This window comes from Olea europaea, unplaced genomic scaffold (genome assembly GCF_002742605.1).
Source record: "Olea europaea var. sylvestris unplaced genomic scaffold, O_europaea_v1 scaffold180, whole genome shotgun sequence".
Lineage (NCBI taxonomy): Eukaryota > Viridiplantae > Streptophyta > Magnoliopsida > Lamiales > Oleaceae > Olea > Olea europaea.
The window spans coordinates 582,264-609,002 of NW_019235742.1; the positions used below are offsets into that span (position 1 = coordinate 582,264).

General features: G+C 34.7%; 1 protein-coding gene across 1 annotated transcript; it reads left to right on the forward strand.

Annotated features, from left to right (window-relative positions):
- Window positions 1-6,740: 6,740 nt before the first annotated feature.
- Window positions 6,741-9,326, forward strand: LOC111378309. Its single transcript, XM_023001481.1, has 5 exons — window positions 6,741-7,092; window positions 7,189-7,747; window positions 7,989-8,044; window positions 8,151-9,037; window positions 9,081-9,326. Exons 1-5 carry the CDS (start codon window positions 6,741-6,743, stop codon window positions 9,324-9,326), a joined length of 2,100 nt encoding a protein of 699 aa, XP_022857249.1.
- The last annotated feature ends 17,413 nt before the right edge of the window (window positions 9,327-26,739 follow it).

Consider the following 26,739-nt stretch of genomic DNA (forward strand, 5'->3'; position numbering starts at 1 on the left):
TATATATATATATATATATATATATACCTGTGTAAAATTCAGAGGAAGAGGTATGACAAGTATCTCAAGACATAAATAATTAATAATAAATAATAATTTCAATCCAAAAGAAAATAAAAGGAAAAAAATTTAAAAGAAAAGGGAAAAAAAATTTGCTCCGCACTGTACGGAGTAAATGCTCCACACGCTTGCTCCGCTCCCCTGTGTGGAGCAACTCCAACAAGTGCTTCGCACTGTGCGGAGTATTTCCTTCCCTTTTGTTTTGATTTAAATTTTTATTTATTTATTTATTTCCTTCCCTTTTGTTTTGATTTAAATTTTTAATTGTTCAATAATTGTTTTACTGAGTAATCAAATAATTTGAATGATATATTAGCCTTTTTTTTTAGTCTTAATCGTAGCAAATTTCCTCCGCACTTAACCTTAGCAAAGTTGCTCTGCACAGTGTGGAGCATTCTAGCTAGTGCTCCGCACTGTGCAAAGCATTTGCCTTTTTTTTTTTGTGCGATTTAAATTATTAATTATTTACTTTGTCAGTAAACAAACAATTAATTGCCATATTAGACCATATCAAACCAATTGGACAGATTTATTGTATAACTAAACTATTCTTTTGTTAATTACATAAAATTATACTTTTATTTCTTCTTAATCTCATTAGTCGCTTTTTTTTTTTTAAATTTCAATCCATCATTTAGCACTTTACATCTTAGTAATAAAATTCATTTTTAACTAAATCTAGCAAATCTAGCAGACGTATCTAAAAAATAATCCCGGGAAGAGTGTTTTGTCTGAAGTATTTTGTCCATTTCTTACTTTATCTATTTCTATATTCCTACCCTGTGAAGTTGCTATCAAATCTTCTCTCCAAAAAGGACAAGTATTGTTTAATTTAAATAGCTTCTCATACCATTTCTTCATACCTAACCAATTTATATATCTTTACCTTTACCTACCAAGCTTTCCTCAAAAAAATCAGGTTTAATCTAGTGTTTCTTTCTTAATTCTTTTACTACAATTGTTTCAAAATAAATTGGTAGTTTTAAATGATATATAATTTTAATCTTTAATTGTGTTAAAAATAATACATACTGCAGTTTATCAACAAAAAAATGGATGTGCCACATAGGTTCTTCAAAATTATCGATGTTTCTCTAAATCATAAATCAGTTTGGCAAGTTATATAATAATATCTTCTTTCATTTTATATTTGTATGAATATTTTTTTTACTGCCTATATTTTTTTCATAAATGTAGATGCTTCCTACATCTTTTGTCAATTGCTGGAGACACGAATTAAGTGATAGAGTACGATTAACTTCGTATGATGGTATAATTGTAACAATACAGTTACAAACATTTGATGGAATAATATATTTGACTAATGGATGGGAGCAATTTTTTTACCATCATAACTTACAGGATGGTTTTGTTGTCGTAGTTGAATATAATGGAAATTCAACGTTCAATATGAGGATATTTGATCATTTTAGATCAGATGTTACATATGGCTCTGATGTTGAAGACGATGAGGCTTTACATCTGGATAATCTTGCATTCGAATTAACACTGATGTTCAATCAGAACAACGATTGAGAAATTGTAGGCTATCTTTAATATATCATTCTATATTTACCTTTTTCACATTATTTTAGTCTTAACATCAGCATCCATATTTTTTCAAAATTTATAACAGGAATATGTGCGGAATGTTCAGCTCCATGACTCTCTACATCACTACTGGGATATCACTGCAAATTCAAGACCAAACAATGTGATACGCCGTCTTACTGTATGTTGGGGCAATTTTTTGGCAAAAAAGGAACTACAAATCGGAGATACATGCGTATGTGAATTATTAAATAGCGAGTCTCCAATGTTCATGGTTTACAAAAAAAAAAAAAAACCACACAACGATGGAACTCTAACTCGTCTATGAAACTTTTCACACCAATAATGTTTAATATTTATGTTTATCCATTTAACTTTTTTGTTAATTATCTTAAATTATGGCATAAAGATTTTCATAGAAATTACATTTTTTCCTTTCTTTACAATTCAAAAATACTACAATGTCTCTAACTAAAACATAACGTTCTCTTATATATATATATACACTAATACGTTGTATGATGGATTCACCTTCAAGATGATGTTTTCAAGTAGAATGAACCTATGCGTTTTGTAATAATATCACTTATGGTAGGAATATATTTACATAAGAATATAATTATGGTAAAATGATTAAATCAAGTTAAAAAAAACTTACACAAGTGGTTTCCAGAAATGGTTCCCTCCATCTCTAACTAAACTTCTAAATATCAGCTTTACCAATTGTATTCATATTAACCATGCAACATTTGACAGCTACACAGCCTAATATGAATAACAAATGACCATTAATAAACAGAAAAAAGTAAGACAATTCAAAAAGTTATGTGTGATTAATACTTGTATTCAGAAAATACAAAGCATAACGACTAATTAATATATTCTTGGAAAGAATAACTTCAAAAATCCTTTTTGCAAAGATACAATTTTGCAAAATCAATATTTTATCATGACAATAAGAAGTCATAAGTCCAGATTTGTTATTAATTTTGTGTTTGTAATAACAAATATAATCAATAAAGAATTATAACAAACAATTAAGAATATACCTTAGAAATCATCATCAGATGAAGTGAACTAAATTCAAGATTTCATGATAGACAATATTTTGGATACAACAAGTATGTGATTTGTTTTTGACAAAAGGTTTAATCAGAACTTTTATATTTTCTCTTGTTCTAGCTCGGGACAATGCAATATACAATTGGCCATGGGAAAATACAAGTTCTGGACGATATAAGCCAACAAAATCTAGAGTTTGACCTTGAGATTTGTTAATGGTCATTACAAAACATGGACGAATTGAAAATTGAGTTCTTTTAAATGGTACAAACTATTTATCACCTTCAAGAGGAATGAATGGAATTCTAGGTAAAAATACTTACTTTTCACAATATTCTCCTATCCCAATTTTAGCCAAGATAACATTATGCTTAAAGTCATGACAAATAAGTCTAGTCCCATTGCATAAACCTTCTGCAGGATTAATATTTCGGAGCAATATAACTGGACAATTTTTTTTCAGTATGAGTTCATGTGGTGGTATACCATTTGGAGTTAGAATATTCAAAAAATCTTCATCAATAAATCCTTCACTTTTATCTATCACTTCATCTAAAACTAAAATACGTAACTTTCTCTCCCGGAATTTCTTTAAGCAACATATTGTTTATTAAATCTACATATTTATTTTGGGGTTAAAATAATTCTATTCATCATAATATGTAAGTTGTCTCTATATGTCTGGAAATTGGGAAACACAATGTCAATTAGTTCCTTCAATGATTTAAATTCATCTTCAAAATTGATGGTAATATCTTCAGGAAGTGTAATCATTTGGCATGAATGTTTTCTCTGTATTCCATTCCCAATCTTCAGCGAATATTCACAGAATGATCTAATTTAGCTCTCATATTTTCGATTAATGCTCGCAATGTAAAAGAATGCCATAAATGCGAAAAAAACTAAACTTGCCTTCATTATATCGTCTTTTGTTTCTCTTTGTGCTACTGGTAAAACTTGTCGAAAATTTCTTCGACACACAATAACTTTTCCACCAAATGGTAATTGACATTCAGTAATGTCTCTTAACATTTTATCTAAAGCCTCAAAAGTATATTTATGAACCATTGGTGTTTCATCCAAGATTATTAGTCTAGCCAATGCTAAAAGTTTACCAAGCGCAAACTGTTTACTCACCGAACAACACATATCACAACTTATTTCAAGCGAAATTTTGAATCTTGAATGTCCTGTTCTACCAATCGGTAATAGAGATGTAGCTACAACTGATGATGCCGTTGCTAGTACGATAAGATTTTGAGATTGTACACCAAAAAGTAATGCCTTGTACAAATATCATTTAAAACACAATCCAAAATAATATCATAGGTATTTTGTTTCTCTTTATTTAAACTCTTACTGTAATGTATGTCTGATTATAAATTAATATTGGTTGTTTCTTCGGCAATCATGGTTTCAAAGATATCATCATCATTCACAGTTAAATCAAAATCTACCAAGGAAAAATCAATTATATTCTTACCAACACCTTCTAAGAAAGAATTTATGCAGTGTAAAGCTTTCATCTCAGCACTTTGTTGTGTGAAACCTTTATGTAAATAATCTTCTACCATGAAATCCTTAAATTTATCCCATAAATTCCTTGGATTTGTAGGCCAAGATAAACTCAATAAATTGGCAAATAGTCGCCATAGTGATATGGGCATTTGGTAAGCAACTGCCTCAAATAAACACATCTCAGAATAGCTATTTCCACTAAAAAGACCATGGGAAAGTACTGCTTCACAATAAGTAGATAAAACAATACCATTGACTGTTTTTAAATTTTCAAAAAATTTTGGCCCTCTAATATGATTTAGCAAAACTCTTAAACAATACCTCTCACCTTTAGATGGATTAGCACTGACTATTCTACCAATGACATTTTTTCTTTTTCTGGGACTCCAAATTCTCATGGATGTATCCCATACGAAATAGGTTGGAAATTCTCTATACAGTAGATTTTTGCCTTTTCATTTGAAATATTCATTCTAAAGAATTTCGTAAACATTGTTCTGTGAACAAAATCTTTATTTATAACCTTTGATAAATCATCTGTCTCCTTGTATATAACCATTTGAGCATCTTTAGTATGTAACTGTAAAGAGATTACTATAGGAGATATATCGAATAATTCAAAACTAAATATCCTCCATATAGCTTTAGGTGGAGATATCCATATAACTGTTTGGTAGTTTGAAATCTCATCAACGAATTGTTCGTTTGTTTCTTTATTTAAACTAAAATGAATGCAGTCATGTCCCTTATATACATACATGTATAGATATTTAACAGTTTTAATAGAAGAACATACCTCCACTTTAATGTGACAATCATATTTAGCTAAAATGTAAGGATTATACGCTATAACCCATTTTTTGCCACTTCTTCTATGGAAATTGTTGCTGAAAATAACATGGTCAGTTTCCCTTCACCTAGTGTTTCATTGGCACTTGGGGAAAATGATACGGATTCTAAATTTTTGGATTTTGAATCTAATTCGGTGGAATTGGAGCAACATAAACATGTCAATGTTGCTGGAAATGGGGTTGTGAAAGATATGAAAGCCCCATGGGCCAATCTTTTTAAAGACAATCGGAAAATGGAAGAAAATATAAAGTTGAATGCTTTTGTAAATCAATCGGATGAAGTTGTCTTGGACGAAGTGGATGAAGACAACATTGAGAATTCTTGGGGATACGGGCTTGTTCGATACTTTGCTTGTCGGTTTTCGGGCAAAGTGGCTCTCCTCCAACTTTGCGATTCGTGGAAGGTGAGTTTTAAATATTTTGTGCATGCTAGTGGTTGGTTAGCCTTCAAATTCGAAACAGATGTGGATAGACTTAGTGTTTTGCATGGGGGTCCTTATTTGGTATTTAGGAGATCGTTAATGCTTAAAGTTATGCCACGTTGCTTTCATTTTGATGACAAGGACGTGAGTACTATGCCTGTGTGGATAAACCTACCGAGTCTACCTTTGGGATTTTAGAATACGAATGCCTTGGGCAAAATCTTGTCAAAGGTTAGGAAACCCATCTCAACCGACAAAATTACAACAACTAGGGGTCAAATATCTTTTGCAAGAGCTCTAGTAGAAGTTGATGCGTCCATTTAACTTGTGCGGGAGGTTAAGATTAGGTTCCCAAATGGCACGTTGAGAGTACAAGAAATCATTTTTGAGCATGAACGAAAATTGTGTGGTTCTTGTAAAATTTTTGGTCACACGACTATTGATTGCAACATTAAACATACTTGTGGGGACAAAGGAAAAGGAAAAACCACGGGGACTGCCCAACAGAAATTTGTGCAGGCTGAAAAAAGTGTGTTTAGTCCCCAGATTCTTCCCCCGAGACAGCTTCAAATGAGCAACAAACGGGGAAAGAACTGACCGGGACTTTGGATGGGCAGAAATGACAGATTAATAATCGAAAAACTGGGCAGTTTGCAAGTGAAAATGTGGATGACCGGCTAGTGGAAAATAACAAGCAGATTGAGGCACCGTTCGTGAAGGTTATTACCAAGAAAAACAGGGCTTTTGGGGCGAATAAATCTGCTCATGTTGGGCCCTCAAAATCTAGGGTAGATTCATCATCCACTTCCATTGAAGCAGCTTCTTGTAAATCTGGAAATGAAAAGCTTAAAAGCAAAGTCGAGGAAAAAAAGAAGTTAGGATCAAAAGTTGACGAGAAGAAAGGATCATCCCTTACTTCAACATCATGAAGATCATTTCTTGGAACATAAGGGGTATGAATCCACCCCTTAAACAAAATGGAATTCGGGAGTTTATCAAGTTACATAACATTGATAGTATGGGAATTTTGGAAACAAAGTTGGGGGACCGAAAATTGAAGAGGATTTTGCGGAATAAGTTTGATGGCTTCATGTAAGTAAATAATTTTTACATGCATAGAGCCGGAAGAATATTAATTTTGTGGAATCCATCCAAAGTTTCTTTGGATGTGATGGAGGTTCATCCACAAATTATCCATTGTAAAGCTACTTGTAAGGTAACTATTTTTACCTTTCTTGTGAGTTTTGTATATGGATTTCACACTATGGTTAACCGAATGCCACTTCGGAATATCATTATGGAGCTCAATGAAAATGTGTCGTTGCCTTGGTTGATTCTTGGTGACTACAGAAATGTTCTTAAGTTTGATGAGAAATGTAATGGGGTGGATGTTACCCCTTATGAAATTAAAGATCTTGCAAATTGTTGCCCTAATGTGGCTCTTACATATGTGCGTTCTATTGGTTGTTTTTACACGTGGACTAATGGGTCGGTTTGGAGCAAAATTGATAGGGCTATGGTCAATGATTTTTGGGTGCAAAATGGGGCATTTGTTGAAGCAAATTTCCTTCCTTCCCAATGCCTTTCCGACCACTCCCCATGCATTGTCTCGATACATGACCGTGTTGGTAGAGCAAAAAGTCCTTTCAAGTTTTTTAATATGTGGACCAAGCATGAAAACTTCAATGGTTTGATTAGTGCTTGCTGGAATTTTTACTTGTGAGGGGCAAAACAAGTTATCCTTTGCAAGAAATTGAGAAAACTTAAGGGTGCTTTGAAGGAGCTTAATTTTAAGCATTTTGGGCATATTTCGGCTAGAGCAAGTGAGGCCAAAAATGATTTAGAGGCTGCCCAATTACAGCTACATAATCAGCCCATGAATATGCATTTTCAGCTTTTGGTTGCGAAATTGAGGAAGAAGACCGTTGGCTTATGTGAAGCGGAACGTAGTTTTTATTACCAAAAGGCTAAATGTGTCTTCCTTAAGCAAAGTGATAAATGCACAATGATCTTTCACTCCATCGTTAAAAGGAATTCTAGGAGGAATTTTATGGCTACTATACTCAAAGAAGATGGGAGGTATACTACATCACAAGATCAAGTTGCTATGGAATTTGTCAATTTCTATACTTCTTTGCTGGGGGAAAATTGCCCTACTCGGTCTATTGAGATGGAGATTCTTACTAATGGTCCTTTGGTTTCTTTGGAAGAAGGCAACAATTTGATTCGGGACATCTCTTATGAGGAAATTAAAAATGCTCTTTTTGATATTGGAGATGAAAAGTCTCCCGGGCCGGATGGTTACACTTTTTGTTTTTTTTAAAAATGCTTGGGGGACTATTGGTGATGATTTTGTTGGGGCTATCATGGAATTTTTCTCTTCGGGTTCCATCCTCAAACAAATCAATCACACGGCCATTGCTTTGGTGCCTAAATCGGATCACACCCCGCATATTGTTGATTATAGGCCCATCTATTGTTGTAATGTTACTTACAAAGTGATTGCTAAAATTCTTGCTTCTAGATTGAGACCCATTTTGGGAGACGTGGTCGATCATGCACAAGCTGCATTTGTGGAAGGTAGGAGTATCACGGAGAATATTCATTTTGCCTAAGAACTCTTGAGGCAATACAATAGGAAAAAGGATTGCTCTAAGATGCCTCCTAAAAATTGATCTTTCAAAAGCTTATGATTCGGTTTGTTGGGATTTCCTTAGAGACGTTCTTCATGGGTTGCAATTCCCATCGACATTTGTTCATTGGGTTATGGAATGTGTCACTTCTACATCATATTCTATAGCTTTGAATGAGACTTTGCATGGTTTTTTCAAAGGTAGGAAGTGTATTCGGCAAGGTGACCCCCTCTCGCCTTTCTTATTTGTGATTTGTATTGAATACCTATCAAGATTGCTTAAAGCTGCCACGGATGATAGTGATTTCAATTTTCACCCAAAATGTGGCCCCCAAAAGATCACCCATTTAGCTTTTGCGGATGATTTGATGCTATTTGTTAGGGGAGATGTTATGTCGGTAAAAATTGTCATGGATTGCCTTTCAAATTTTAGATCGGCTTCGGGATTAAGGTTGAATGTTCTTAAATCTAGCTTGTTTACTGCTGGAACTCATGGACAGATTCTTGAGGATATCTTGGAATTAACAAGTGTTCCGAGGGATAGTATGTCATTTCGGTATTTGGGCATCCTCCTTGCTTCGGAAAAACTTAAAGTAGGTTGTTATGCTTTTTTTCTTGACAAAATAACAACATATATTGGTGCATGGAATTGTTCTACATTATCTTATGTAGGCAAGATCGAACTTATAAGGGCGGTTCTTCAAGGAGTCGAATGTTTGTGGCTCTCTATTTTCCCTATTCCGGCTACAATTATATCAAGGATTGTTAGCCTTTATCAAAAATTCCTTTGGGGATCTAAAAAGTCATTAGTTTCGTGGAAGTATATTTGCCTTCCAAAAGAGGAAGGGGGCCTTGGATTAAAGGACTTGAAGAGTTGGAATTTAGCGTTACTTGCTAAATCCCTTTGGAACATTCACAATAAAAAGGACACTGTGGGTTTGGTGGGTTCATCATGTTTATCTTAATGGGACTTGCATATGGGAGGTTCGTCCTTGGAAGGATCATTCTTCACTATTCAAAAAACTACTGGAAATCAGGGACATTCTTCATGTAAATGGTGCTGCCCAACAGTTTTTAACTTGTGGACAGCAAGGGGAGTCGGGTCACATGGTGGCTGGAATTTCCCCATCTCGGCATGATGTTTCTGGCCGAAATTATACTGCTGGGAATGCACAGAATTGGGGGGTAACTGGGCAGCATCATAGGTGGGCAGAATGCTTCATTCAGTAGGCAGTTTCTGGAATTTTTCGACAAAAATCTGGGCTATTCTACAAGGGATAAATTCAGCACAAAAATTGCCTATAATTTCTTTAGGCCTAAGGGTACTTTCAAGACTTGGGGAGCCGAAGTTTGGAAACCGTGCATCACACCGAAGCATTATTTTATGCTTTGGTTAGGGGCCCAATCAAAACTCCTAACTAAAGACAAAATTGCTTTTCTTGGATATTGATCGCAAGTGTGATTTTTGTGGGCATTTTGTGGAAACTTGTGCCATCTTTTCTTTAAATGTTCCTTCACTTCTCCCTTATGAGGGAATATTAGGTGATAGCTCGGCATTACGATATCTATGTCAACACTTGCTAGTGCTCTAAAGTGGTTGAAAAAGGAGGCACGTGGAACTACTTGGATAAGTAAGGCGAAGAGGATTGCTCTTGCTAGCACCGTATACTACATTTGGCTTACAAGGAATAGGAAGCTTTTCGAAGACCTCTCACCCGACTTGGATTGCATTGTGAGACGGATTAAGACATGCGTATACAAAGTTATGTTTACCTTGTATCAGGATGTCTTGATCTATTTCGAATCCTTGGAATCGGGTCATTGATCTTTTATGCATTTCACTTTCTTTTATCTCTCCTGGGTATGCCTGGAGTAATTGTATGTGACATTAGCTTTTGATTTGCTCGGGAATGCCCGGTGTACTTGTATATGGAACATTTTTTATCATTGATATTTACATTTACCGATAAAAAAAAACTTTGAAGAACTGAACACAAACGAATTGAAAATCCCTCCAAAAACCAGATTTAAGTAGAACCAAGTAAAATGCAATATGTTTAAATTCAATTTTCTCCAAAAGGAAGTAAAAATTGAACCGAAACACAAGAAAAGTCTCAAGAAGCCAAGGCACTTCAGTGGGATTTTCTCTCACTAGAATTGAAAGCATATCTCTCTAACCTTGATTGAGAGCTCTTTCTAGATTCTGAACATACTTATTCTTTATTTTTATATTAGATCACACTATTTTCAATTATAGTATTTTATTGAAATTTATGCACAGTAAATATAATAACGTAAACATGTTTAATAATGTTACATTAATCACATCAACAAAATAGAAATAAAATTTAGGTATACCAAAAAGGGGCAATTCCTTTAAATTTCTAACTATTATGCTTTGAATTAGTGCAAGTTTGGTTCAATAAAATATATTTGTCTATATAAAACATCACGGAGATTGAAAATGCTATGAATGAACAAGGACCCCAATGAAACTTAGTGTCAACAAAGGCATCTTCAGCCCAATTGATATGGTTAGATTAATTATTATTGGCATAATGAAGTTGAACTAATTAAAGATCCATGATTTTCTTCAAGGCAAGATCTTGATACGGTGTCTGGTTTTGGCTCAAGTTTTTGATATTCTACTTGGAAGAATCAGTTTTGTTCTCCCAGAAATTTGGAAGTGCAGCACCTTTCCATAATTTTCTTGCAGTTCCTTCAAGTTTTGACCGTATAGATCCATTCCAGCACTACATTTGCAACATTTCTGTTGGTTCTTCAGTTTTTGACGACTAGTTTGGGTTACCGGAATTACAGTGGTGCCGAAAAATATTTTGGAAAGAGCAAATTTCAGGCCGTTATTGCAAGGTATCCATTTTTTTCCATTTTGAAATACGGGAAAAAAGTCAAGTAGAAATAATAGTGGGCAGTTACAACTTGTATTTGGTAAGTTACCAAATCCAGCACTCGGCCAAAAATCTGGAGAATTACCTATTGAGGCTGGATCCAATTCAAAAAAAAATAATCTAGCACATGGAAATTTCCAAAACGAATTTCCAGCACTTGGCCAAAAATCTGGGGACTTACCATTTGAGGCCGAATCCAATTCAAGCGGAATTTCAGCACATTGAAACAATGGCAGTTCCACATCCAACCCTGTGGATTCTATTAAGGCCTTCTTGTAGGAATTCAACCAAGCAAATTTTTAAATTACCTAGTGTATCCCAGACACTTGGTGAAGAGGATACAGAATCGGAGGACAAATCTACTGCAGCACATCAGGTAAATACTCCTGCCCAAGAAAATAAATCTGATGAAACCAAGGCTCATTGAACCAATTTATTCAAGGAGAACCGTGAGAGTGAGAATGGTTTCAAGCTCAAAACCTGCGAAAAATTGCCGAATATATTGGTTTTCGGAGAAAATGACTTTGATGATGATCAAACAGCATGGGGTTACTGATGAGTGATTTACACTCATTATATTATGCCATTAATTTCATGATTTTGCTATCTTGGAGAGTATTTTAGAAGTGCTAACAAGTGATTTTGGTGTTATTTTGTAGATTGATGGAAGTGGAGAAAACAAGAGCTAAAAGAGGCCAAAGGAAGGAAATAGGCAAAAGTTAGCGAAATTGGATGAAATGACCAAAATGTAAGAGATCCAAAATTTGAGGATTAAAATGCAACTAATCAAAAGTCATGTTGAAACTCGTGATGAAGATTTGAGAGTGCTAGGAGTCAATTGGATGAATGAAGGTGTCAAAAGGATCAAATTTAGTCAAAATATGATCACAAATCATTTTCCAACCGAAAAGTTACGCGCCTGAGTTTTGGTCTCACATTGAGACTCATTTTTGACATAGAAAACAATCGAATTGAAGAATGACGTCTGTTGTAAAGTTGTAACCCTTTGAATTAGCTTTCCAACACATCTTGAATCGCCTAGATCGGATATTGGGAGAAAAAATTATGATAAAAATACTGAAAGCTGTGCAGTGCAACCGAAGTAGTCCTCAGCACCCAGGCGCTATCGTTCATCGCCCAAGCGCCCATCTTGCTGAAAACAAGCAGAAAGTCAACGCCCAGGCGCCATTAATGCAGCGCCCAGGCGCTGCATTCCGAAACAGAAGAAAATTCTGATTTTATAATATTTTCTAGGCCCAATTAGTAACCTATTGTTCCTTATATTCCAAGACACTATAAATACACAATTGAAGACCTAAATTAAGAGAGAGCCGCAAACTAAAAATCTGTGGGATCAAGCTGTTGGGAATCTACTTATACATGCACAGCGGAAGATTAAAATTATTTCGATTCCCACCGAGGAATTCTGCAAACCTTTTGCTTTTCTTTTCGTTCCAACAATCTTGAATCTACCTCCCACAACTGTCCAATTGTCTAGCCTCCAATGAAATCCACACAGAGAATAGACTGCAACTGCAAGGATTTGTCCTCTTGTGCCAGCAAGAATAATGAAAACCAAACGAGCTCGGCCCAGTCTGGTTCAATATTTAATTAATCCATTTAATTAAATTCGGTCCGTGAATTAATAAATCCAATTAATTAATTCGGGGCTATAAATAACCAATCCAATTAATTAATTTTATCCAATGATTGGATGAATTAATTAATTGGCAATTTGCAATCTTCCAATTCGCTTTTGTGTGCGACCCATCAGGTTCCCGACCATGATGCCTAACGACGTGAAATATTATTTTGATCTTATCAAAACTGATAAATTAAACACCCTTTTAATTTATCACAAATTCACACTCGATGTCCCAGATTGACATCTAGCAATGTATCAGGGCAATACATGTGACGAAAAATGTCACGTGATATGACAAAATCAAAAATGTTCGTTCACCATGAAACTATAATCCATTCGTCAATATGATCCGATCAACTACGAGATATGGAAGTGTGTCAATCTCGATTATCGATCATATCTTTCATTCTACTATTAAGCCAATATGAGTCGAAAACTCCTTTTCGACTTATATGTATACCTTGGCCAAGGATTTCGTTATTGACTTAATTGAATGAAATGCAGATCACAATCTCTTACTATCTAAGAATGACAAATCCTCTATTGGTCATTCACAACCTTCATATGGTTCTTGACATACCCGAACGATGTCGTATTAGCGGCCCTTGGCAGAGCAACATCCAACACCGTCAAAGCATGACTGTCCTCATACAAGGCACTCTGATGACCTCAAGTCATAGGACCAATTCCACTACCAAATGTTAGAGATTAACCATTGACACTCAGATAGTTATCCATGTGGAATCTCTTAGCGGGTCTCCAATGTTTTGTTCTATAACAAAACATCCACGTGTTCATTTAAGTGTCACCACACTTTAGCTTGTGAGATTAGCTACTTATTTCACAAGTAAGAAATGCCACACGTGATGGTCTATCCATAATAACAATATCCGTATCTCGTTATTAATTACAACCACGGACGATTTAAGATTCAATCAGATATAATTTGTATCTCACAATTACAACTCCTTGTGATTAACAAATTATGAAAATTTGAATCTACGGACTCTATTATTTAATTAATTGTCTATTAATTAAATAATAGATCTGATATTAAATTGCATTAATTATATATCAAAAGTATTTATGTCCAAAGTTGATTGGACCTATGGCATAATACTTACAAACTCCCACTTGCACTAGATCCAATCACTTATGTATCCAATATCATAAGTCTACATGACGATCATGTTTATGCTACAACAACTCTTTATCAGTGGATCTGCAATATTATTAAATATGGGAATTTGTTCTTCTCTTTACGTCATTTCTATGCATTATCCTTCTGATGAGATTATACCGCCTTAATACATGTTTGAATCATTGATGAGACCTTAGTTCCTTTGCTTTCACAATGACTCTATTGTTATCACAATACAATGGCATGTGATCAACAATATCAGGAAGTACTCCAAGTTCATTTATGAACATCATGATCCAAATTTCAACTCTTTGCTACTTTTGAAGTAATCATGTATTAGGTTTCTACTATTAAATCAACGGTTGCTTCACGTTTGGAACCTTTCCAACAAACCGCTTAAGAGTAAACCAGTTTCTCGATATGAAATCTTCTCAAGATTTCATCTATGTAAATTGGGATGAGTTAAGCGATTTCTAGATCTACCTCTATAGATCAAGTTGCTTCTCCCATATCGTTCATGAATGAATCCTTTAACAACCATTATTTCCATGATTGAAACATAGGGATGTCGTTTTCTATAAAATTAGGAATACGACAATGCTCCCACTATCTTTTTGTAAACACACAATTCGTCTTCAAATTTGATAAAATCAAACATTTTGACTTTTTCATCAAATCTAAGATTTTAGCTCCAAGAGACTTCTCTTAACCTATAATCACGGTATGCAACTGTTGCAAGTAAAACCCGAATAGACTTCAACAAGGCTACAGGAGAAAGGTTTCGCCAAGGTCAACACTTAACCTTTACTTCTAGCCTTGCTTTGTATATATGGATATTCCCATCCATATTGACTTTTTCTTTGTAAACTATTTACAAAAATTTATGGGTTTTATTCCATCAGGAAGCTTGACCAAGGCCCAAACCTTGTTCACATATGTCGAGTTCATCTCAAGTTTCATGGCCTCTTGCTGTCTCTTTTAAGTCAACACTTGACTTTATTTTGGTACAATTAGTAGGTTCATCATCCTGGATCAGTAATAACTGATTAGCAATCATGGATTCATACCTTCTTGAAAGTCGAATGATCCTACTAGATTCACATAGAGCTAACATGTCCTCAGGAGTCTTTACTTCCTGATCAAGAGTATGTCCCATATCAGATATGAGATCAAACTCGGATTTATCTACTTGGCTAACTATATTTGTGGGCTCTTGAACTCTTTCAAGTTCTATTTTGCTCCCACTGTCCTCTCCTAGAATAAACATTTTCTCTAAGAAGACGATATGTCGTGAGATGAAGACTTTCTTCACAATAATAGAATTTATATTCAAATATCTGCTTTGAATATCCCACAAATATGTGTTTATCGGACTTAGCCTCAAACTTATCCGATTCAAGGCGCTTCAAATAAGTGCCATGGCCCCAAACTTTCATATGAGATAAATTGGGACTCCTGCCTTTCCATAACTCGTATGGAATTCTGTTAACCAACTTAGGTGTGACATGATTTAGTGTGTTGCACACTGCAATCAATAAATGACCCCAAAACAATTTTAGGAGATTTGCATGGCTTGTTATTAATCGCATTATATCTAATAATTAACGTTTCCTCCTTTTAGGTACACCACTATGCTGCAGTGTATATGGAGGAGTCCACTGCAAGAGAATCTCATTCTCTCTTAGATAATCTAAATTTTATCTTTAAGAAATTCTCACTCGATCGAATCTTAATGTGAGGGTATCTTTACCTATTTGTTTCTCTACTTCTAATTTGAATCCCTTGAACTTTTCAAGAGTTTCATGTTTGAGTTTTCATCAAGTATACATGATCATTGATGAAATAAGAGAAACATTACCTGACATTAATTGACACGAGTCCATATGCATCCCTATGCATTAGACCAGTAATAATGCTGACCTTTCTTCTTTTCAAGTAAAAGAAGATTTAGTCATTGTGTCAGACATGCATAATTTGTACTTGTCAAAATCAATTAATCCCAAGTATACATCTCTATGTAACTTTGGAATTACTTTTCATCTATATGACAAAGTCTGTCATGCCAGATTTCGGTAATAATTAGATTATCGCATTTATGCCTTATAATTTCTATACTCATTACAGAATCCTTAATATTTAGAATATAAATGTTATTTTGTAACTTACTATAGCCATTAGGATCTTTACCAAGATAAACAAGAACAACAATTGTCCTTAACATTAAAATAGTTCATGTTCGAACAAGAAATTCATTTTAATGTTCCAGCTATGGTGGGTACAAAGCAACATTTCTCTAATTCCATTACTAAGTCAAAAGGCAACGGCAAGAAGTATGCTCCTATAGGCAATGCAGCAACCTTTGCTCATCTTCAACGTGTAGGTCAACTTCTCCCTTTTGCAGTGGTCTACTTCTATTTAGTTTCTCCATATTTGTATAAATATGAGATCTACATCTGGTATCAAATATTTAAGAAACTCGTGAAGTAGAGGTAAGTCATGCAATGTCTTCCAATGACCTTTCATTCTATAATGAAAACAAGTGTAATTAGATTTGGTATTGTCCTTCGCTTAGACTGTCTTAACCTTATTGGGTGCTTTCTCAAAACCCCTTTAGATTTCCTCTTAACACTCTTAGAAGAATCAATGGTTTGCCCACTACCAATTTTGATAAAGGGCTTGACAGTTCTAACCATGTTAAGCAACTTAATGAGTATGCATTCGAGTATATTCATATCATAATTCATAATTAGTATGAATAACTGTATGACAGAGATTGTAGAGCTAAGTCAATACTTAGTTCATAGTTAATGATTGAACTCAATTGAGACACTTTTCATGTCGATCATCTTCAGCACATGAGGATTAACTGAAGATTCTTTTGTCACTTTGCATCAGTTAGTTGTTTGAAAGTCTCATATTCTTCCACACATGATTATTATCATACAACTCTTTGTAATGAAGAATTATGTGTTAACATCTATACTCTCAAGTTGCTTTTGTAACTCAGGTGACATAGTTGCAAGTATCATATACGTTGCAGTACTATTGTCATCACTGCATTTATTACAGTAACCACCTCTTCTTTAATCGAGTCATCAGCAGGTATCTCTGGAAAGGGCTACTCAAGGACATGACCAATTTTCTCGTGCATGAGAACAATTTTCAAATTGCGGTGTCAATTAAGAAAATCTAGTTTGGTTGTTGGCATCTAGTATGCCATTCAAATACATATGGTTACTCACGATTCAATAAGTATATATGACGAAAAATGAAAGAATAATATATAAAATGCATCAATTAATTTAACATGGACTTTTGTTAAATTAATTATGCTCCCACTGTTTAATTCAAATTTATGACCCTCTCACATAAATTTATGGAGTCCATACTCGACTCCCAGTAGGCTGGCCCATCTGTTATACTAAGACCTTGAGTGTACTCAACAAGCCTTAATATAACATTTGGGTAGATACTATTATCAATTGTACCTCCATACAACTCCCAGATCATTAAGCTGACAAATCATTGTCTTCACACATCTTATGTGTTAGCTTAACATGTATCTAAAATTTATCTCCTTGAGTGTACTCAATAAAAGATAAAATTTTAGTTAAATTGAATCCATCATTCAGAAATATCTAATATTTCATAATGTCAAATATATCCCTAATAGACCAGCCTTGAGTGTACTCAACAGGCTGAGACGATTTGGGACTCTGATTTTTCACTATAATAATGGAAGGCAATCATAAATGTGACATAATATTTTTGTGGAGGGATTTTGCATTCAAAAGTCTCATCAAAACAATAATATATATATTTTATTTTACATTTACCATGCAAATATATATATATATATATATATATATAAAATAGTGTGGACGATTATGGACTTTACTATCTAGTCTTCCCGAGCCATAAGGAAGACTAATTGGTCAATTTCTAGGGGGTATTACACTGATCAGTATCAGTGTACCATCTCCATAGTCTCCTCCTCTTCCTGTTTCTTCAATTAGTCAAATTGCAACATGTACCCTATACTAATTGGCACGCAGTCCTAAATGAAATTGGATTCCCAAATCCATAGTAAAAATAATAATAACGAACTCGCAAGTCCAAAATGATCAAGAGCTCGTAGGCTCAAAATAATAACAATAATAACAGGCTCGCAAGCCCAAAACAATTAAGAGCTCACAGGCCCATAAAACGACAAGAATAAAAATTAACCATTCAATACATCCATATGTCGAGTCCATAATCGTCCACTAATAATGCATTTATCACATAAATGTATTCTTATATAATATCTAACATTATATGCAAACATGTTTCAAGTTTCTAGCAATTAAGATTATCTAAACTCTTTTAGACAAATGGATCGGAGTAATTAAATAATTAATTAATCATATTAATCAATTATTTAATTAGTGGGCATATTTAATTAAAATCAAATTTTAGTTAAATACCGAATTAGAGTCCAACTCCAATTCCACAATTATAAGGCGAGATTATGTAATTAAAATCAAATTTCAATTAAATATCGAATTAGAGTCCAACTCTAATTTCAAAACTTAAGGCGGTTGAATTTAATTAAAATCAAATTTTAATTAAATAACAAAATTAGAGTCTAACTCTAATTCCAAGATTTTAGGGCGGATTTATTTAATCAAAATCATATTTTAATTAAATACCAAATTAGAGGACAACTCTAATTCCAAGAAGAAATTTAGGGCGAGACAATTTAATTAAAATCAAATTTTAATTAAATGTCAAATTAGAATCCAATTCTAACTTCAATAACATATTTGGGTGAATAATTTAATTAAAATCAAATTTTAATTAAACACTAAATTAGAATCCAATTCTAACTTAAATTGAATTAAGATGTTAATTTAGGATAAAACTCCTAAATAAAATAAAATTCAATTTAGGGTCAAAGTTTAATATTTAAGTTAAAATCTACTTTTAACGAAAATATAAAAAATCGTCAACTTTAAATAGAATTTTAAATCTGGGTCAAGATTAAAATTATGGGTCAAACCCATTTAAAGTACAATTTTAAAACCAATTCAAAATTCAAATTCAAAAACATTTGGAAATTGAAATTTGACCCAAGTTAAAATTTATAATCAAAGCCTCACAATTTCGAAAATTTCAGAACCGACCCTCCCAATTTCACAAATTACAGAAATAGGTCCTTATTTGAAAAATTACAACTTAACCCTAAAATTAAATTGCAGGCAGGGGCCTAAAAGTATCAATTTGCATTAGAGGCCCCCGCCTCCAATCACCCACAGTTTCCCTAAGATTCTCCCTCGATTTCTAAAACAACCCTAAAGTTGAATAGCCGGCGCCACTTCTACAATTAACAGCGAGAGACGCTGCTCTCAGGCGACGGCAACTCGCTGCTGCAGCGGCATGTTGCTGCCGCTGCAAGAGCAGCGTTAATCGCCACTACAGCAGCGCGAACTGGAGTGGCGACCTTCGCGCTGCTGCAGTTGCAGCGGCAGCCGTCTCGCAACGGTTGTCGTCGCAGTCTACTGCGCCTACCATCGCTGTACTTTGTGGCAGTGGTGAGCGTTGGTGCAACGGCGGTGAGCGCCAACATGCTGCTACCTGCTGCCAGCACCGCCCGTCCAGTTTTTAACCGTTTTTCCTTTTTTTTTATTCGATCCCAAACAAATTTCTATTCAAAACAATTTTGAACATAAAATTAAATCTCTAATTGCTAGAAACAATTGTAAGAACAAAAACAACTTTTGATTATTCCTATATGTAAAATAATTCCTAACAAACACAAAGTAGGCTCTAATACCACCGTTGGGAATCTATTTATATATGCACAGCGAAAAATTAAAATTATTTCGATTCCCACCGAGGATTCCTTTGTGTTTAGATAGAGATCGTGATAAAGATTGTACCTTTGCAGAATTCTGCAAACCTTTTGCTTTTCTTTTCGTTCCAGCAATTTTGAATCTGCCTCCCACATCTGTCCAATTGTCCAGCCTCCAATGAAATCCACACAGAGAATAGACTGCAACTGCTAGGGTTTTTCCTCTTGTGCCAACAAGAATAATGAAAGCCAAATGGATCTCAAACCCTAGCTATGTATTTATATAAACCCAAACGGACTCGGCCCGGACCAGTCCAATATTTAATTAATACATTTAATTAAATTCGGTCTGTTAATTAATTAATCCAATTAATCAATTCGGGGCTATAAATAACCAATCCAATTAATTAATTTTATGCAAGGATTGAATGAATTAATTAATTGGCAATTTGCAATCTTCCAATTTTCTTTTGTGTGCGACCCATCAGGTTTCCAACCACGATGCCTAACGACGTGAAATATTATTTTGTGACGAAAAATGTCACGTGGTATGACAAAATCAAAACTATTCGTTTACCATGAAACTATAATCCCTTCGTCAATATGATCCAATCAACTACGAGATATGAAAGTATGTCAATCTCGATTATCGACCATATCTTTCATTCTACTACTAAGCCAATATGAGTCGAAAACTCCTTTTCGACTTATATGTATACATTGGCCAAGGATTTCGTTATTGACTTAATTGAACGAAATGCAAATCACAATCTCTTTCTATCTAAGATTGACGAATCCTCTATTGTCATTTACAACCTTCATATGGTTCTTGACATACCCACTCAAACGATGTCGTATTAGCAGCCCTTGACAGAGCAACATCCAACACCGTCAAAGCATGACTGTCCTCATACAAGGCACTATGATGACCTCAAGTCATAGGATCAATTCCACTACCAATTCCTTTTTTTTTTTCGATCCAAAACTAATTTCTATTCAAAACAATTTTGAATGTGAAATTAAATCTCTAATTGCTAGAAACAATTGTAAGAACAAAAACAACTTTTGATTATTCCTATACGTAAAACAATTCCTAACAAACACAAAGTAGGCTCTGATATCACTGTTGGGAATCTACTTATACATGCACAACGAAAAATTAAAATTATTTCAATTCCCACCAAGGATCCCTTTGTGTTTAGATAGAGATCGTGATAAAGATTGTGCCTTTAAAGAATTCTGCAAACCTTTTGCTTTTCTTTTCGCTCTCGCAATCTTGAATCTGCCTCCCACAGCTGTCGAATTGTCCAACCTCCAATGAAATCCACATAGAGAATAGACTGCAACTGTTAGGGTTTTTCCTCTTGTACCAGCAAGAATAATGAAAATCATATGGATCTCAAACCCTAGCTATGTATTTATATAAACTCAAACGGGCTCGGCCCGGTCCGGTCCAATATTTAATTAATCAATTTAATTAAATTCGGTCCGTGAATTAATTAATCTAATTAATTAAGTCGGGGCTATAAATAACCAATTCAATTAATTAATTTTATCCAACGATTGGACGAATTAATTAATTGGTAGTTTGCAATCTTTCAATTCTCTTTTGTGTGCGACCCATCAGGTTCCCGACCACGATGCCTAACGACGTGAAATATTATTTTGATCTTATCAAAACTGATAAATTAAACACCCTTTTAATTTATCACAAATTCACACTCACCGTCCCAGATTGACATCTAGTAATGTATCAGGGCAATACATGTGACTGGAAATATCACGTGATATGACAAAACCAAAATTGTTCATTTACCATGAAACTATAATCCCTTCGTCAATATGATCCCATCAACTACGAGATATGGAAGTGTGTCAATCTCGATTATCGATCATATCTTTCATTCTACTATTAAGCCAATATGAGTCGAAAACTCCTTTTCGACTTATATGTATACATTGGCCAAGGATTTCGTTATTGACTTAATTGAATAAAATGCAGATCACAATCTCTTACTATCTAAGAGTGATGAATCCTCTATTAGTCATCCACAACCTTCATATGGTTCTTGACATACCAGAACGATGTCGTATTAGCGGCCCTTGGCAGAGAACATCCAACACCGTCAAAGCATGACTGTCCTCATACAAGGCACTATGATGACCTCAAGTCATAGGACCAATTCCACTACCAAACGTTAGAGATTAACCACTCATACTCAGATAGTTATCCATGTGGAATCTCTTAGCGAGTCTCCAATATTTTGTTCTATAACAAATCATTCACGTGTTCATTTAAGTGTCACCACACTTTTAACTTGTGAGATCAGCTACTTACTTCACAAGTAAGAAATGCCACACGTGATGGACTATCCGTAACAACGATATCCGTATCTTGTGATTACTTATGACCATGAACGGTTTAAGATTCAATTAGATGTAATTTGTATCTCACAATCACAACTCCTTGTGATTAACAAGTTATGAAAATTTGAATTTACGGACTCTATTATTTATTTAATTGTCCATTAATTAAATAATAGATCTTCTATTAAATTGCATTAATTATATATCAAAAGTATTTATGTCCAAAGTTGATTGGACATAGGGCATAATACTTACACAAGCCACACACGAAATTTGGAGACGGCAAAACAGGGAGTTAGCTGCCCAAAAATTCTACAAATTAGAGAGAATCTGGAGAGGAAGAGCCGACAACTTCAAGAGGATTGAAAGGAGTTCATCCGACCAAACGTAACAGGAAGGCAGGAGTCAAAATTTTGGCAGGTTTACTTCTTCAATTAATCAATTTGGTGGATGGCTGGACAACCCTAAAAGAGTCAAAGGACAGAAACTAATTGAGAGGTGTGGAAACTAAGGAAAGAAACGATTTACTCGTTTAATTTATTTTCTTTCTTCTTCATGTTTTACATTATAATTTGTATGAATTTAACATCTTTAATTATGCACTGAAAAAATTACCTAGGGTTGATGTAACCAAACTCAATATTATGGTTTGATGAATTTTTATAATTATTTAGTTCAATTTTTTCGTATATGTTTAATTGTATCATGATTTTAATGCTTTCGATTGCCTGATCAACAATTGGATGATTTGATGCTCTAAATTTGGCACTCGAGAGAGGAAAATTTAGGCGTGATCTAAGATTGATACAACATGGAATTTATAGGTTTCGAGAGAAGGTGTAAATCTATGAAGCTTACTCCACAAAAGAACCGAGTCTTTTATAAATTCGTGATTTTCAATTTCGAATAGAGATGTTGGAATTGGGGTCTAGGGTTAATTTCTAATCGGTGCTCGAGAGAGGGGGTTAGAAATACATTAGGGTTCTTGCTTTTAAATAGGGGAAAATTAATCGAAGTAATTGGAATTCGTTGAATCATAATTGAGAGTTAGGTGAAATCAATCCCTAGGCCTTCTCATTTGATAAATTTGCATTCTCCAATTTTGTCGCATCCAATTCTAGTTAGATTCGTTTAATTTATTCACTCATAAAACATTAAATCCATTCAATCATACATTTGTCTAAATAAAGTAGAAATTGCACAATTATAGTACTTAGTGAAATTTAAATTAAAATCCCCGTGGGTTCGACACTCTTTACTCTATTACTATATTACAAAACTTGACACCGTACACTTGCAGTATAAAATCACGTTGCATAAATCGCATGGTAGTTACTACTTGGTTGGGTACTTTGCCGGCCCTTTCCTAGGTAAAACAACCCTCTTGTTCAGGTACCAATACTTGTACATCGAAGTGGATGGCTCGTGTTCAAATTTGAGAATTCCAACGATAGAGCACAAGTGCTTGAAGGCGGCTCATAATTTATTTACAGTCGAGTGCTAATGTTGAAAAATGTACAATCATTTTTCCATTTCGATGATGGTGAAATTAGCAATCTGCCTGTATGGGTGACGTTGCCAGGATTGCCATTGAATTTTTGGACAGCTAATGCTCTGGGCATGATTCACAAAAATTGGAAAACCAATCACAACTGATCTGCTCATGACAACGAAGGAACGATTATCATTTGCTCGAATCCTTGTTGAGGTTGATGTTTCAAAAGATTTGGTTCGGTCCATTAAGATGAAACTCCCAAATGGTTAAGTAAGGGATCAATTGGTTTGCTATGAACACAAGCTAAAATTCTGTTCCAATTGCAAGATATTCGAGCACAAAATGGATGCATCCAAAAAAAACTGTGCCTACGAGCCATAAGCATACTCCTCCTCTAAAGTATGTGGTAAAGGAAACGAGGACACAAGCTACTATACAGGACCAAAGCATTGTTGAAGGTTTGAATCAGGTAGCCAAAGACCATCAGAACATCAAGGGCAACTTCAGTAAGGATGCAATCAAACAAAACCATTTGCTGGAACGACTACAACTGGGGCAGATCCTATTGGCCAGAATGTTATTGAATCTGGATGAGCAGAATCCATAAATTAGGCCAACACACAAGCAGGCGCCCAACTGGCTCCAAACGAGGATGTCAATCCTTTCATAGAGGTAGGTAGGAAAAATGGATCAGTACCTGCAAGTAAGAGTCCCATGTCGAGACGAATTACACCACAACCTATTGCAAAGAATAAAGTGCATGTACAAAAGTAAAGAGCAGGCAATGAATCACCCAACTTACATGACACAAATGCAAATCCCGAAGTCCTGACACTAAAGCCAGCAAGTAATGATAGGCTTAAAGGAAAGCTTGACAAGCAACCAGCCAAACAACCGACGAAGGATTAAAAAAAGGGAAAATGCCCTCTTTATATCATCATGAAGATTGCGTCATGGAACATTAGGGACTTCAATATTCCCCTAAACAAAATGAGGTTCACCACCTCATTAAACAAGAATGCATTGATATTATTGGTACTCTGGAGACAAAAATCAACCACCAAAAGTTAGCTCGAATCCTGAGGAATAAATTTCGTGGGTAGAGACTCATACAGACAACTTTCTGGTCACATTCGGCAAGGAGAATATTAATCCTATGGGTCCAAACAAAAGTCAATCTGTATGTCTTGGATATTATTGGTACTCTGGAGACAAAAATCAACCACCAAAAGTTAGCTCGAATCCTGAGGAATAAATTTCGTGGGTAGAGACTCATACAGACAACTTTCTGGTCACATTCAGCAAGGAGAATATTGATCCTATGGGTCCAAACAAAAGTCAATCTGTATGTCTTGGAAGCTGCCCCACAAGTTATACATTGCGAAGTCAGGACAAGGTAACTTCTATCGTATTTCATTTAAGTTTTGTTTATGGTTTCCATTCTATTGTTGCTCAAAGGCCATTATCGAATAACCTAATTGATTTTGGAGCTACATGTTTGATACCTTGGATGGTCTTGGGAAATTTTAATAGTGTACCTCCAATCGAGGAAAAATGTAATGGAGCGGAAGTGACTCAATACGAGACTAGGGATTTTGCATATTGTTGTTTACTACAAGTCTTACAGACTTGCGATCCATCGGATGCTATTACACTTGGTCGAAAAACTCAGAAGGCAGCATACCTTCAGTTTAGAGCAAGCTCGATAGAGCTATAGATAATGAACTGTGGCAATAGGCGACAATACACACCTTAGCAAATTTTCAATCAGCTCCTTTCGGACCACTCACCATGCATTGTATCGCTTTTCCAACAAGGAGGAGGCAAAGCAAAATATTTCTAATTCTTCAATATGTGGATGGATCACTCTCATTTTCAATTTGTGGAATCAAGATCTATTCAATCTAATGATCTAGCGATATCTCAACTAGGTCCATCGAAGGTTTGCAATACTGATCCAAATACAACACCAGCCATTCCAACAACTAACGAAGAAAGTGATCAAGAAAATCTTCCAATAAAGATAGGCTCACTAAGAGATATCTATGATTCACTTGAGCATGGATTATTCTCTTTAAAGCCTCAATCATTCGAAGAAGCATCAAAAGACAAATGCCGGACAAAAGCAATGGATGAAGAAACATCCACATTGAGAAAAATAAAACTTGGGAACTCGTTGATCTATCAGAAGGAAAGAAGACCATTGATTTGAAATGGGTCTATAGATTCAAATATAATGAAGACGGGTCAATTGAAAAATGCAAAGCTCGATTTGTGGTCACAGGAATTACCAACAGCCAGAAGTTGACTTTACATAGACATTTGCTCCAGTTGTAAGAATGGAGATAATACGTATAGTTTTGGCATTTGTAGCTCAATTGAAGTTAAAAGCTTTTCAGCTCGATGTAAAATAAACATTCTTAAATGGAGAAATTCTCGAAGAAGTGTATGTTGAACAACTTGAAGGATTCAAAATCGAAGCAAAGAAGACAAAACTCATCCTCTTAAAAAGCATTATACAGGTTAAAGCAAGTCCCCCGAGCATGGAATAGCAAAATCAATAGCTATTTCTTTCAAAATGACTTCAATTGAAGCACAAGCGAATCATTCCTCTATGTGAAAAAATGTTGAAAAAGATTTTCTTGCCGTATGCCTTTACATAGATAATCTTTCTACTTCGAGACAAACATAACATGGTGGATGAATTCAAGAAGAAGATGATGAAAGATTTTGAAATGTCAAACTTGGTACCCACGAGATATTTTCTTGGGATTCAAGTAAAGAAAAGCCTGGTAAAAAAATTTCTCTCTCAAGAAAAGTATATTGGTGATCTTCTCAAAAAATTCAAAATGAGTGAGTCCAAGCAATCTCTATTCCAATGGCCTTAAATGAAAAAACTTACAATAATATGATGATGTTGAAAAAGTTGATGTCACACTCTACAAAACAATTGATTGGCTTATTGATTTATCTCAATACAAGGCAAGATATTACATACTCAGTCAGCTCATTATCCAGATTCATGAATGAACAAGTAGACTACATTTTACAGTAGCAAAAAGAATTTTGAGATTCCTTAAAGGAACCAAGCACTATGGCATCAAGTTTAAAAAGGAAAATAATTGCAAACTTGTTGGCTTTACAGATAGCAATTGGGTGGGATCAATTGGTGAAAGCACTACAACAAAACTATGATTTCGCGACAAGAATTTATGCGACATACAAAAAGTTGTTGCAATAAATGACTTAACGC